The sequence below is a fragment of the Callorhinchus milii genome, unplaced genomic scaffold (genome assembly GCF_018977255.1).
Source record: "Callorhinchus milii isolate IMCB2004 unplaced genomic scaffold, IMCB_Cmil_1.0 Scaffold10, whole genome shotgun sequence".
Taxonomy (NCBI): domain Eukaryota; kingdom Metazoa; phylum Chordata; class Chondrichthyes; order Chimaeriformes; family Callorhinchidae; genus Callorhinchus; species Callorhinchus milii.
This window is the reverse complement of record NW_024704751.1, coordinates 10,850,984-10,866,551: the sequence shown is the minus strand read 5'-3', so window position 1 is coordinate 10,866,551 and position 15,568 is coordinate 10,850,984. Positions and strand designations below refer to the sequence as shown.

At 41.8% G+C, this 15,568-nt stretch overlaps 2 protein-coding genes and 1 non-coding gene across 5 annotated transcripts; 1 reads left to right on the top strand and 2 right to left on the bottom strand.

The window, feature by feature from the left end:
• Positions 1-2,382: 2,382 nt before the first annotated feature.
• iqcc (IQ motif containing C) lies at positions 2,383-7,728 on the bottom strand. The gene is made up of 5 exons (XM_007904318.2): positions 7,622-7,728; positions 6,186-6,329; positions 4,914-5,295; positions 4,014-4,135; positions 2,383-3,190 (listed from the first exon to the last, which is right to left on the bottom strand). Exons 1-5 carry the CDS (start codon positions 7,664-7,666, stop codon positions 3,149-3,151), a joined length of 735 nt encoding a protein of 244 aa, XP_007902509.2. The 5' UTR covers positions 7,667-7,728; the 3' UTR covers positions 2,383-3,148.
• A 150-nt stretch (positions 7,729-7,878) lies between these two features.
• Positions 7,879-14,321, top strand: zbtb8os (zinc finger and BTB domain containing 8 opposite strand). Of its 3 annotated transcripts, NM_001292171.1 has the most exon segments (7): positions 7,898-7,989; positions 9,629-9,653; positions 10,534-10,655; positions 11,467-11,549; positions 12,140-12,192; positions 12,501-12,537; positions 12,707-14,321. In NM_001292171.1, coding segments are annotated over 7 exon segments (489 nt in total). In that variant the 5' UTR covers positions 7,898-7,907; the 3' UTR covers positions 12,794-14,321.
• A 950-nt stretch (positions 14,322-15,271) lies between these two features.
• Positions 15,272-15,343, bottom strand: trnaq-cug. Its single transcript has one exon. It is a non-coding gene; the product is annotated as a tRNA-Gln (tRNA).
• Between the last annotated feature and the right edge of the window lie 225 nt (positions 15,344-15,568).

Below are 15,568 nucleotides of genomic sequence, written 5' to 3'. Positions count from 1 at the left end.
ATCTAGATGAATTCCATTTCCCTGCTCTTTTCTCCATACCTTTTTATGTCCGCAGAATAATAGACCTTGAAGGATATTCAGAACCAGTTTAAGTGGAAGTTCAAGTGATTAGAGCTGACAGAATGAAAACTGTGGTGGAAACCAGACTTGCTGAAGAAATAAGAACAGGGAGATTTTGCTAATCACTGAAGAATGATCGCAGTCTAATTTTGACTTTGCAACCAAATTTGAAATGCTTTTCTCTGGGGACCAATCCACTGGATTATAATGAATTTAAAATAAAACAATGCATTTACCCACTTATAATTTACCTGTTTTATATCACTTCCTTGTAAACAGAGTGAGCTCGACAATGGAAATGTACATTGTTATTAATATTAATTATCAATAAGTATCCCTTACATTTGGTATAATGCATTTCAAATTGGGAGGATGTGTTAAAGCGCTTCACAAGATATACTGTAAAGTGTAGTGCTTTGTAGGTGAACGTGGCAGCCAATTTTATACCTGAAATTGGGATCTGATCCAGACTGAAAAACAACCCCTTTTATTACAGGCTTTAGTATTATTTAACTTGCCATCTCTGGCAATGATCTGGCCCTACTCAGAACATTCTGGTCAAATATCATATGAGGACATTCTCTTCTTCCACAGCTAGAACAACAACAACAAAATTACATTTGTAAAGCGCCTTTCATGTCGGGAGGACATCCCAAGGTGCTGGGCAGACAGTGTTTCAGACCTGAGCTGGGGGTCAGGAATGGGGAGGGTGAAGGGCGGCGGGGGGGGGGGGGAAGCAGGGTTATCAAAAGCGCAGTTGAAGAGGAGGGTCTTGAGATGGATTAAAGGAAGCAAGGAAGAGGGCAAGGCTGAGGGGCTGCGGGAGTTCCAGGAAGTAGGAGCAGAGTAGCAGAAGGCACAACGTCCAATGTAGGGGCGAGCGAGGCAGGAACATGAAGCAGGCCGGAGCCTGCTGAGCGGAGGGAGCAGGCAGAATGGTAGGGGGTTAGGAGGTCGCAGAGGGGAGGGGAGCAAGACCATGGAGGGCTTTCAAGGGTGAGGACCAGCATCTTGGCACCGATGTGGGGATAGAAGACAGTTGAGAGTCAAACAAGACGCCAAGGTTCCGGACTGGCTTAGTAAGGTGGAGTGCGCATCCGTGGATGGTGATGCTGTCAGAGACTGAGGTGTCGAGGCACTGACAGGAGCCAATCAGGAGGGCCTTGGTCTTGCTGACGTTCAACTCTCATCCAGGACTTGATGTCTGACAGGTATTTTGTCAGCACAGCAGTGGTCCTGGACTCAAGGGAGGAAGCAGAGAGGTACAGTTGGATGTCATCCGCATACATGTTGAAGTTGAACCGGTTGTTACCTACTGCTAGGAAAACAGAGGTGTGTGGAGTAAGGAAACTTGCCCAGTATTTCGCCCTGCCAGGAATCAAACACAGGTCTCTCGCTTGTGATGCAAGTGCTCTAACCACTGACCTACAGGACTCCATTTATTATGTGAGGGGGCCTATATAAATTCAAGGTGGTGGTGTTGTCTGGGGATCCAAACTCAACTGATTTTGCAATATCTGTTTGTGGGGACGCTGCTGGGCGCAATTGGCTGCCGCGTTTCTCCCACAAAATATACAGTCAATTCACTTTACAGCATAAACAAAACGCAAAATACTGCAGATGCTGGAAATCTGAAACAAAAACCGAAGTCGCTGGGAACGCTCAGCAAGTCAGGCAGCAATTGGAATATCTACTGTGGAATGTAATCAGACAGGGGTTAAAGTCACGTTTATTATAGTTATCTGATATCTTAGTACTGTTGTTGCGTGACTGTTATCTCCAGGGTTGTGGAGCAATGATAATAATATTAATGATGTCTAAAGTGAAGTTTACATTTTATGGAAGTTGCTCATCAATTGCTGACCAATGTTCTGTCTGTTTTCTTTCCTTTTGCTCTTCTGCTCAACATTCCTCACTTAAGTGACCAATTTTTGGCAGAAAGAGTGAGCTTCACTTCTCAGCAAGGTTACAGAGCCACTTCCTAGTCACTGGGTAAGTTCTCATAAAGGAAACACGAATCACATATTTATACAGCCACTGTAATCACTCAAGAGTGAGAAATCAATGTTTCTAAGGTTACTAATCCTCATGATTAGGAATCATGAGATATAGTACATAGGTAGTTTGGGACCCATGTGCATGAGACCACCAGGAAGGTGGAAGGCGAACTAGATGGACCTTGGTCTTTTTTTCACCTAGCATTTCTTATGTTCTTATGAATGAGACTTGTTCCAGAGTCATTGGCATATGGTGATTGGTCAACAGAAATGAAAACACTTAAAAGGATACTTGAGATTTCGATGGCATTAAAATGAGCCACACTGCATTAAAAAATCATTTTATTTATAAAGTATCATAATTGTAGCATTAGACATATAACTATCGAAAGGGCCTTTTCGCATTCTTATCAATAGAATGAACACAAAAAAAGTCATTAAGAGTAAATATATTGCACATGTCAGAGAGAAGTTACATTTTAGTCAAGGAAGACAAATATTTCAGTGACTCTATAATAACCTAATAGTACATCAAAGGAAAATAACAGACAAGAGCATATTTCAGTACCTCATGTACAAGTCAAAATTCAATAGCCACAACTCAATTTCAGAAACAATTGCTTCCAATACAACTCCAGAAGCTGAAAGTATAACTATTATCAGCACCGGGTCTGAGAATTTAGATGGAATAATTGAAGACAAGATTCTCTAAAGTTCAAGTTTCCAGTTTGTCATCAGAGCATAGTTTAACAGCAAAAATTGATATTTGACTATTTTTCCCACAAAAAATGCCAACCCCATATGTAATTAGCATCTTACTAGGAAAAGTGTGCCCATAAATGAGGTTGTAGCCTCCTTGGTGTTAAGGGGGAGGGATCCTTAAGCACCACCATCAAATTATTGCAATTACAATTACATGTAAAGTTGTTCAGTTAGCATCACAAAGTGGCTGAGACATGCTGAATACAAACTGGTGATGTGTATATAACCAGCAATAGAGGTAACAAAACAAACAGGAACAGACCAAGTATAGCTTCTTACAGGCATTAGTTTCTTGAAGTTTCCAGTGCTGCTGAACTTCTATTATTCTGCTATTGTTCTGGAGTTCCCAGACGCTGCTTCAGTATCAAATACTGAAATAAAGTAAAACAACCAAAGCGAATGAGTAGAATTACATACTAAACAACAAATGACATTTGTAATTTGCCACAATGCTCCCACAAAATACAGTCCCTACACTTTACAGTGTATCCTGTGAAACGCATTGAGAAGACTCGATGACGTGAAAAGGCGCCGTATCAAATGTAAGATTATTTGTATAATGCCTTTCATCTTGGGAGGATGTTCCAAGGATGTTGTAATACTCCATGTAACACCACACAGTTTCTTTATACTATATAAATGAAACATCTAACTCAGTTTCAAAGAGCGATGAAGATTATCCACAATTCAAATTTCTTTCCATCTTCAATATTTTTAAACTTTCTGCTTCAAGATGCTCTTATGAATAAAATCTATATTGCTAACCTGAAGAGCAGCTCTAGCATTTGGACACAAGAAGTGTGATATCATTTATTCAAGTACGTGCTCTCAGTTTCCAGTCAATTTCAATCCAGTTGAACATAGAATTAAGGACAACAATAACAACATTACATTTGTATAGCGCCTTTCATGTCGGGAGGACGTCCCAAGGTGCTGGACAGACAGAGTAGATTAAATATTAATTTGCTTTAAAAGATAATAAGTAAGAAACTGCAAACATAAGAACATAAGAATTTGCCGGGCGAAGAAGATCAAGGTCCATCTAGTTTGCCTTCCACCATCCAGGCAGTTGCTTGACATGTCGTGTTTCGAACTATATTTTGTATCTCCAGATATTATTTTCTAACAGAAACACAATGTGTGTTAAACATTACATAATAATCACCAGTAAAATTTGAATTAAAAAAAACTTACGTTTTTACGACTTGCAATAGCTTGTTGCAACCACAGGAGCTCCATGGCAAGGTTGCTTCTGTATTTCTGTAACCCTTCTTGACTCGTTATCATCTCTTTCTTTTGCAATTTGCTCAAAGACCCTGTAAATTGAAAACCACTGCTCCTGAGTGTGCAGTTTTCTCACTAGTTCTAAAGCCAATCAAAGATCGTAGAATATTTAACATTACAAAGGGAAATCAAACAGTGGTTGCAATTATCAATTGTAGTTGTTGATAATAATAATCCTTACACTTGATATAGCGCTTTTCACGTCTTCTAGATATCTCAAAGCGCTTCACAGAATATATTGTAGTGAATTGACTGTATATTTGTGGGCGAAACATGGCAGCCAATTGCGCACAGCAGCGTCCCACAAGCAGTGTAGATTGAAGTGACCAATTTTATTATTTTTTTTTCTTGAGGGATTATTATCAGGTGTGTGAAGTAAGGAAAGTTTCCCAAGGTTTCACCCTTCCGGGAATCAAACCCAGATCTCACTTGTAAGGCGAGTGCTCTAACCACTGAGGTACAGGACTCCTCAACTCTGGTTGATAATCATTTGTCATTAATTTGAGGTTTTAGTAAATTGCTTGGAGACGTCTCGATGACATGATAAAGCACTATATGAAATGCAAGTATTATTATTAAAAAGTATGCCTACCTCATTAAAAACAGCAGTAAATTAACTGCAGCAATTCTGTTAACCTTTACGTCACATTTTTTGATTCATTATACAACAATAACTTGCACTTATATAGCACCCTCCACGCAGGGTAGCATTGCAGAGCACTTGACAGTGCGGAGTCTGACTCCAAGTCGGGGAGATGGGGTGTCTCTGAATCATTTTTTTCCCCCTTCCTCACGTATCGAAAATCCTACCTGCACTGATGACATTGGATGCATCCTCCATTCCTGTACTGTTCCATGCTGATGAATTTAAATCAGCAAAGTTCATTGTCTTATCAGAATCCTTTCCTTCAGAAGCACCTACAGTGGAACTGTGCAGTTTCTCTTTGCCTGTCGGCGTTTGCACACATTGGCCAGGAACTTCAATTAAATTTCCAGATCTATTTTGGACTTCCAGTTGATCTGGCAATGGAGGGATATTTCCTTGGGTACAGTTTGTCCGAATGTCACCATGGTCTATTTCTGGTTCGGAAACTTGTAACCCTGGGCAAGGTTTATTTGATGCATTTTCAGAACAAAGTGCTTCAGGTGTTTCCCCGTGAATAACACCCAGTCCATTTTTTATGTTTGAGCTCTATTGACAAAAGAGAGAAGAAAACCTTTATTAGAAATATCAGATTTCTTTTGGAGTTAAAGTTGTGAATCAGAAAAATAACTGGCCCATTTCTATAATTTATAGCTTAAAAAATACACAAAAATTGTTGCTTCTTAAAGCGACGATCCCAACATTAGGTGCCAGCAGCACACACTATGTTAAACGGAAAGGAAAAATTTTGATAACAAAAACACTAGATTACTATTGCTGGCACTCACTCAACATGTTAATATTGGTTTGTTGCACTACAATACCAACAGTTTAGAGACTTTGGGTCAAGTCAGTTTCAGTTTCTTCCAACTTTACAGTTGCATTGAGTTACATTATCCAATACTCATCAACTTGTTCAAATCGTCAGTGATTTTTATTTCACATCACACAGTTTTACGAATCCAGTTTAATATACTTCATTTACAGTCTTAATAATTGTGGGTATCAAAGTAAACAAAAAAATGACTGCAGAGTTGCTGAGTCTATACACTTTAAAGGCTAACAGGTGAATAATTGTTCTTGTTGGGAAAATAACCCTCATCCACATAGATAGATTTTTATTATTATAGGCATATTCATTCCTAACGGTCACTTACACAAATGATTAAGTTTTTTATAATTATCAAAATGGAGATGGGAGCTGACATGATTATAGACTCATGTTGAAAAACATTTTTGAAGTTATAATTTTAGCAAGCAGAATTTAAAAACATACAAATCATCTAAATGAAATAATGCTTGAACTTGATACACAAATATAAAATATACAAAATCAAAAAAAAGCAAGAAAGCAAACTGCGAAGAATTGAAAATGGAGGGACAAATGTTTAGATGGAACTTGAAAGTTGGAGAGTTTACAGCATGACACTGAAACTTACCTGCTTCTGAAATCTTGGTCTTGGAAACAATATCCCTTCCCATGTGAGCAGATCCAGGTTATCCTGAACCTCTTTCACAACATTTTCATAGTCTTGACATAAACTTCGGATCTTTTTCCTGACCAAGTAACCTCTAACTTGAGCCTGCAAAAACAAATATGACACTACACTGGGAGCAGAAGGCCTGACGGAACTCATAATGATTAATTTTTCTTTACGAAAAGAGGGAAAAACTCCTTAGCTTTTTTCCTAGTCAAAACTTGTGACATTCTCACACATGGGTATTAGATGATGTGGGAACAACATTGTGTTCGGCAGAAACCCATCACCGTAGTTTCATATTTTTAAACCACTCATTAGACAAGTTTGTCCAGTTTGAGTTGTAAAATGTGACGGGTGGGTCGTTAATCCGAGGACACTGATTTAAAATAGTTGTTAAAAGAAACAGAGAAGAAATGTTTTCACAGCGAGTTGTTGGGATCTGAAATGCGTTGCTTGACAGGGTCGGGGCAGCCGATTCCATAACAACTTCTAAGAGAGAAGTTGATAATTATTTGGGGAGGACAAGTTAGCAGAGCTATGGGGAGAGAGTGGGGGAGTGGGGTTGGTCAGGGCTATGGGGGGGAGAGTGGGGGAGTGGGGTTGGTCAGGGCAATGGGGGGGAGAGTGGGGGAGTGGGGTTGGTCAGGGCAATGGGGGGGAGAGTGGGGGAGTGGGGTTGGTCAGGGCTATGGGGGGGAGAGTGGGGGAGTGGGGTTGGTCAGGGCTATGGGGGGGGAGAGCGGGGGAGTGGGGTTGGTCAGGGCTATGGGGGGGAGAGTGGGGGAGTGGGGTTGGTCAGGGCTATGGGGGGGAGAGTGGGGGAGTGGGGTTGGTCAGGGCTATGGGGGGAGAGTGGGGGAGTGGGGTTGGTCGGGGGAGAGTGGGGGAGTGGGGTTGGTCAGGGCTATGGGGGGGAGAGTGGGGGAGTGGGGTTGGTCGGGGGAGAGCGGGGGAGTGGGGTTGGTCAGGACTGTGGGGGGAGAGTGGGGGAGTGGGGTTGGTCGGGGGAGAGTGGGGGAGTGGGGTTGGTCAGGGCTATGGGGGGAGAGTGGGGGAGTGGGGTTGGTCAGGGCTATGGGGGGGAGAGTGGGGGAGTGGGGTTGGTCAGGGCTATGGGGGGGGAGAGTGGGGGAGTGGGGTTGGTCAGGGCTATGGGGGGGAGAGTGGGGGAGTGGGGTTGGTCAGGGCTATGGGGGGGAGAGTGGGGGAGGCGGTGGAGTGTTGACGGGGCTGTGGGGCATCAGTAACTGCCCCCACATTATTATTGTTCAATCCCGACCAGTCTGCCAGTGATGTCTGGTTGCCATGGTGCCCGCGCTCTCCAAACTGATGAGTTTGGTAACTGACCATCAGGATGTGAGGCCGCGATCCGCCGCTGACGGAGCGGTAAGTACCTGCACCAGCGCCACCCGCCGGAGCTGCCGCTCAGCTTCCGCCATCTTGTACCGCCTTCCCGCCCAGTCAAGTTACGTCACAGCTGCGCCGACCAATCACCGCCTTCCCGCCCAGAGTGACGGCTGTCCAATGGAAACGCCCCACTTCTGCCCCGCCCACAGCGTGCGTCAAGGAGTGATTGACAACCGGCTCAGCCAATCGTGCGGCAAAATCGTGACCCATCCCCTCGTTCCCCGGCACATGGGGCTTCTGCGCCTGCGCGCGCTCGCGCAGCCATCGGTAAACATGGGTGACAGAGACTATAACCTGACGGCGGAGCAGCGCGCGACCAAAGCCAAGTACCCGCCCGTCAACAAGAAGTACGAGTGTAGGTCAAACTCTGGCCTCCCGGGGTCTCTGTGTGGCTTGTGGGCTCCGTGGGGGGGTCGGGGCCCGGGGGGGGGGGTCGGGGCCCGGGGGGGGGCCCGGGGGGGGGTCCGGGGGGGGTCGGGGCCCGGGGGGGGGTCGGGGCCCGGGGGCCCGGGGCCGGGGGGGTGATCAGGGCCGGGGGGGGGGCCGGGGCCGGGGGGGGGGTGATCAGGGCCGGGGGGGGGTTTGCTGTGTCGGAGACTCTGACCTTCGGATCAGAGCATAAACCGAGATCCCATCTGTGGCTGTTCAGGTAGACGTTAAAGATCCCATTGGTGGTTGGGGTTTGGGGACTTGGGTGTTGGGGTTGGGGGGGGTTGGGGTGGGGTGTGTTGGGGTTAGGGGGGTTTGGGTTGGGGGGGTTGGGATTAAGGGTGTTGGGGTTTGTGGGGGGTGGGTTTGGGGTTAGGGGGGCTTGAGTTTGGGTCTCTCCCACTTTTCTGGCTGACACCCCCCCAGATAAATATTGGGCCCTCACTCCAGGAGATGGTTGTGCGACACAGATTGGCCGCCACATTTTGGCCACAAAATACAGAGTCACTCCGCTTTACAGTATGTCCTGGAATTGTGGAGTCCTGTAGCTCAGTGGTTAGAGGCCTCACAAGTGAGCGGACCTGGGTTTGATTCCTTACTCCACACATTTGTTAATCAATTGGTGATAATAATAATTCCTTCAAAATAAAATTGGTCACTCAATCCACGACATTTCGCCCACAAAATATACAGTCAAATCACTTTACAGTATATTCTGTGAAGCCCTTTGAGTCATCTCAAAGACTCGATAAGACTCTATATCAAATGCAAGGATTAGATTATTCTGTGAATCGCTTTGAGACATCTGGACGATGTGATAAGGTACTATATCAAATGCAAGGATTATTATAACAGTTATTCATTAATAGAATTAGGTTAGAAGATCAGCCATGATCTTATCAAATGGCGGGGCACAGGCTTGAGTGGCCGAATGGCCTACTCCTGCTCCTACATTTTATGGTCTTATAGAGTTGCATCAAATGTAAGTATTATTATAACATTAAAAGAACCACGTTTTTGTTTGGTTTGAATATGATGTTGAGAAGTTAAACAGAATTAATTCCAGAAGACAGCTAACTTTTTTATTAATTATTTCCTATTGATTCTAAATTGACACAAGGTTTATAAACGTACGTGACATAAATATGGTGACAGGTAGTAGAAATATACATATAATAAAAATATAACATTATTAGAAGTCAAATATTGGGAAATGTTTTACTGTAGAATAACTAACATGACTCAATAGTCATATATTTAAATAAATTCTTTATATGTTCAGATTTACAACCTCTAAACTGGGATTTAGATGCTCAGATTAAATTAATATCATCATTTACCCATAGCAGGTGGTCACTGCCCCGTTACCAACTCGCTTCTTCCCTGCTTTTTATATGTTGCCTTCAGAATTATTGTATTTGCAATTCAAAAACATTCAGATCATAACTAAAATATTACTTTATACTGTGCTATATTCATTCATTGTCTAACTTTCATATGGTGTAATTACAAATGTTGATGAGACAGTGTATGCTGAACCAGTGTTGATCTTTCTTCCGCTCCAGATTTAGACCACACTGCAGATGTACAGTAAGTTTATTTTTGTATTTCCGGTCCATTTTCTGCATTGCAGACTTCCTATCGAGTTGGATTAAAGAAAAAATGTGTAGTCATTAGTATCTGATTTGAAGGTTGAGGCTGCATTCATTCTCACTGCTTGGATTATTTTATGAACCAATTGATGATATGATGAAGTTGCATCACATTGCTGATGCAATACCTGCTGTGTTCTTACAACACATTAGAAAAATCACTTGCATTTATTGCATTTGAAACTGATCTATTATATATATATTTTAACACTACAGCACCTCACCAACAGTCTTTTGATAAATATAATTTTGTCCTCATGATAACACTACTCTTCACATGAAAGTTATGATTTGGTGATTTTACTCAACATTCTTAACCTACAAAGACACAGGTAGTGTTACAGTGAACAACACCGAGAGGGGTGGGGAGGGGGGCGAATCGATCAAAGAGGGAAGTCTTCAGGTGTGATTTGAAGATGATAATAATAATAATAATCCTTGCATTTGATGTCTTCCAGACATCTCAAAGTGCATCACAGAATATACTGTAAATTTGTGGGCAATTGTGGGCAATTGCGCACAGCAGTTGGCCAGAAAGGGGGCAAAAATCATTACAAAATATGTATATTTTTGATTTTGTGGATTACTCCTTATTTTGTTTGTTTAATTGTATCCTAAATTCAGTTTTAAAATAATTTGTGGCTAAGATTCCTTTATACAGTATTATGTTTCAATGCAATTATTAAGTCACTGGAAAAGTGGTATCTCTCTTAAGTTGAAAAATCTCTCATTCATACTATATCAGATATGCAAATTGATTAAGATTAGTATCGAAGAAACTTTAGTATTTACAAGCTTTGAAATGCTCTCTTGTGCAGGTTGCATTCATGGGGTGGCACGTTAGAAGAAGCATTTGAACAGGTTGCCATGTCTATGTTTGATTATATGACTGACATAGAAACTGTGCATCCTACAGACACACTTGAAGTAAAGGCTGAAGGTAACTAAGGTGATGTTGGTGTAAATTGAATTAATAAATTTGGGTACTGGAGATTTGTTGTGAATTTCTTCATAACTTTATTTCACTGCTCTTGGGAGATTGTATTTCAATATGAAACAGGAATTGTGTCAAAAACTGTCTGGCCAAGACACATGTTCATCCATTCTTCTGATGGAATTTCTTATTATACTGTGAAACTCCGATTTTACAATAAATGTATACAGTATCTACTTGTTTTCCTCAAGGTGGAACAGTTCTCTGACAAATGACATAAGTTGTAACCCTATCTAGCCACAATCTCCAGGTTTCATTATGGTTTCATAACTGTCATTCAGTGGTTCTGGGAAGTTTGTGGATTCCTGTCGCTCAGTGGTTAGAGCACTTGCCTCACAAGTGAGAGACGTGGGTTGGATTCCCGGCAGGGTGAAACGTTGGGCAAATTTCCTTACTCCACATGCCTGATAATAATCCCTCAAGAAAAAATAAAATAATAATTTGGTCACTTCAATCCACGACTGTTTGTGGGACGCTGCTGTGTGCAATTGGCTGCTGCGTTTCACCCACAAATATACAGTCAATTCACTTTACAGTACATTCAGTGAAGCGCATTGAGACGTCTAGAAGACGTGATAAGGCGCTATATCAAATGTAAGGATTGTTATTATTTACATAATCTGAGAAAGATGAATAGTTTGGTTATATCTGAACGCTTTGGGACGCTATCCTGAGTGAGTGGCGCTATATAAATGCAAGTTGTTGTTGAGTGAACTTGACTAATTGTTTTGTCTTTGTATACTGTGTTTGCTTTTAGGAGATGACATGATGTCTCTGCTCTTTCATTTTTTGAATGAATGGCTATATCGATTTAGTGCAGATATGTATTTTATTCCAAGGGTAAGTGAACCATTTGGAATTAATAACTTTAAAAACAATATTTGTGTATATAGTAGGCGTGATTATGAAAAGCTGAGCTGCTCCTGTGATGGATGTCAGAAAACAATTCAGCAGTACAGCTCTCAATTCTGCTCATTTGAAAAACAGCTGTTTTGCGTGCTGTTTTGTGCCAGACCATTGCATTTAAGTTAATTCTCTTCCCCCCCACTGCCCTCCAGATTGTCTGAGCAAATAATTTCCCTGTTGACCAGCTGATTTTGAGAATTAATGTGACCCAAGAAATGTGATACATTAACTTGCCTCTCTGTCATATGCCAATGGAGCTGCCAGAGAGAGGTACATGGTACTTTTTTCACAGGTTTGCCTAGGCACTGGGATTAGTAAACCTTCCTGCATGTGTATCCAGATAATTCAAATTTCACCCATAACTATGTTTTATTACATACCCCTACAAGTTAACATAACATTGGCAAACAATACTTGTATAGTGTATATTGTGACTACTGTATTCATCTATCTCACTGTACTGAGGGTTAAGGTTTCATCCTCTGTATTGTTGATATACTAACCTTCTTGCATTTCGTTTTCAGGAGGTGAAAGTAGTTAGTTTGGACAGAATCAATTATAAGATTCGATCTATTGGGTAAGCACACAATAACTGAACTGTAAATATGATGTATTTTTATGATTTAAAATATCTGATCATTGTTGCTTTTAAAATGAATGTTTGTGTAACACTATAGCTTTCCTGTAAATACTGGAACAAAGATTTTAAATGTTTTTTTGTATTAAACTGTCATAGTAATAATCTCTAACAGCTGTCGAGATTGAATCACTGGTTTACTTAATAAAATAATGGACTGTATTGAAGTTTATGATCACAGCGAATATGCATAATTAGTTCGTCATCTTGTAATTTGCCTGAAACATGACTTGATTTTGTTTACCAAGGTGGGGGGAAGAGTTTGATTTGGCCAAACATCCACAGGTAAGACAAGAACATCGATATGACTCACCTTTTTACTGTTGTGACATATCAATACCAAATAGCCTACTCCTGCTCCTATTTCTTATGTTCTTATGGTTTTATAATTTATGTTTAAACCACTGAAACATCACAATTGCAGTCATCTAATAATTTTGCTTTAATCTTGCAGGGCACTGAAGTGAAAGCCATCACCTACTCAGCAATGCAGATTCATGAAACTGAAACTGCTGAAATTTTTGTTATCATTGATATTTAACTCTTTGAAATTTTTTTTTCTGAATTCTACAACTATCAGTTATAAAATAAATTCAACGCAACTGTTAACAGCTAAAAATTTTGGTGTAGGACGTTTATCCTTTGATGGTGGGCAAGACCCAGTCAGTACCAGTATCAAGATAACTGGCTTTTACATCACCTCATTCTCCTTTTCATTCGATGAAATATTTCCATATATTTTTCAGAAGCCACCCAGCCGATAAATAAATAATACTTGCATTTGACATAGCGCTCTTCGCGACTTCTGGATGTCTATAAGTGCTTCACAGAATAGACTGTAAAGTGAATTGACTGTATATTTGTGAGAGAAACGCGGAAGCCAATTGTGCACAGCAGTGTCCCACAAGCAGCGATGGATTGAAGTGACCAATTTATTATTGTTTTTTTTTTGAGGGATTATTATCGCGTATGGAATAAGGAAACTGGAGTAAGGATAGATGATGGGAAACTGTCAAAATAAGTCCCTTGAAGTAGGAATCAGAGGTACTTTATTTGAAGCAGTGCTTTATTTCACATGTTTTTTTTCAGTTTAAAATCTCCCTTTCTGAAAATATATGCTTTTGCAGTTCATCCGCCTACAACATAGACTAGGAAATATAGTAACAGTTTGGCAGACCGGTTTACATGATGTCATGTAGGATTTATGTACCTTGTGGGAGGTTTCTATAGACAGGTAAGTTATTTTTGTTTCAGGTCTGCCCTTCATCTGACAAAATATAGATTATCCGAACACTGGAAAAACACAGCATGCACTGGACAAACTGGTAAGACTTGATAAGGCGCTACATCACAGATAAGGCACACAGAGCCTAATAATAATCCCTCCAAAACAAAAAACAATAATAAATTGGTCATTTACAAACCACGACTGTTTGTGGGACATTGCTGTGCGCAATTGGCTGCCGCGTTCGCCCACAGTTAATTCACTTTACAGTGTGTTCTGTGAAGCGCTTTGGGACGTCCTCCCGACGTGAAAAGCGCTATATCAAATGCAAGGATTATTATTATATCAAATGTAAAGATTATTTTTATTAAGCACCTAAGTGAATGCAAAAGGTGTTACCAGAGTATCTTATCAATTGTATAACTTACCAAAGTTTGTGGTAATGTTAAGAACTGATGCGTTTGTAATTGAACCTTTAAGATCATGTTAATATACTGAGGAAAATTAAAGTTTTAGTAATTCTATACAATAATGCCTCTGAAATCATGAGGTGTTTGGGGGTAAGAGAAGGAAATCGCAAGTACTATAATTTTTCAAGTAACATTGAGATGCATCAAATACTGTATATTTCTCAAAGAATTCTTATCACTTTGAAATTGTGAAAAGCAATTTCATACCTGGTGAGAATATATGTGTGAAAAGTTGCCATAAAGGTTCGACCTTCACTTTAATGTGTCTGGTAACTATCTTAAAATCTTGATGTACTATTTTAAGGTGTTTGTATTAAACTTTGATGAAATCATGTTTTATTGATTTGAGATTTACAATAAATTTGTTAAAATGCTCATGTATGACCAAGTCATTTACTAAAAGTAAACATTTTAAGACCAACGAGTCCTGTAGCTCTGGTCAGGCACTCGCCTCGCGAGCAGAGAGACATGGGTTCAATTCGCGGCAGGTCAGGGGCAAGTTTCCTTACTCCACCCTCCCCGCGCCTCGGTTTACCTGCAGTAAGTAGGAACCCGGTTTATTGGCAGATCACTTTTCTGGGGATGATAATCCTTCAAATAAACAAATGAATAAATAAGTAATTTGGTCACTCAATCCATGACTGTTTGTGGGACACTGCTGTGTTCGCCCACAAATACAGTCACTACACTTTACAGTATATTCTGTGAAGCGTTTTTAGAAAATGTGAAAAGCGTTATTATTAATGAGGAATGGCATTAAACCCTGACCAACAATCTCACTTCATAGCTACTTGTGGACATTGCTGTGCACAAACTCGCTGCAGTCTCTATACTTTATATATTGTTAAACGCTTTAAAACATTAAACGCATTGTATCAAAATGCAGGATTATTGCATCTCAACCAAGAGAGCGAGGGGAGAGCAAGTGAGGGGGGAGAGAGAGCGAGCGGGGGGAGAGAGCAAGTGAGGGGAGAGAGCGAGCGGGGGGAGAGAGCAAGTGAGGGGAGAGAGCGAGCGGGGGGAGAGAGCGAGCGATGGGGGAGAGAGCGAGCGATGGGGGAGAGAGTGAGCGATGGGGAAAGTGCGAGGGGAGAGTGAGTGAGCGGAGAGAGCTCCCCTCGCTCGCTCTCCCTCTCCCTCCTTTCGCGCTCTCTCCCCCCGCCCGCGCTCCCCCGCCCTCTCCCTCTCCCATCCCCTTCTCCCCTCTCCCCTCCCTCTCTCCCCTCCCCCTCTCCCCTCGCCCTCTCCGCAGCCACTATAGCCACTATATAAATATATTGTTATAATAACAGAATACGTTCGAAGCCAATATAAAAAAAACACAAGGTTCCACCGAGATTTGAACTCGGATCGCTGGATTCAGAGTCCAGAGTGCTAACCATTACACCATGGAACCGCCGTGAGGACAGCGAAGCTTTGCGCCGCTCATGTGATTCCACCGGAGATGATGAGACCGGAAGTTGTGGATGTGAAGGAAAGTTCAGGAAAGTTTCTCTTAACGCCCGAGAGCCGCCGCGGCCCCGAATGTCCTCAATCATTCCCCCCCCCCCCCCCCCCCGGGCCACCCCCCCCCGGGCCATCCCCCCCCGGGCCACCCCTCCCCCCCGGGCCACCCCTCCCC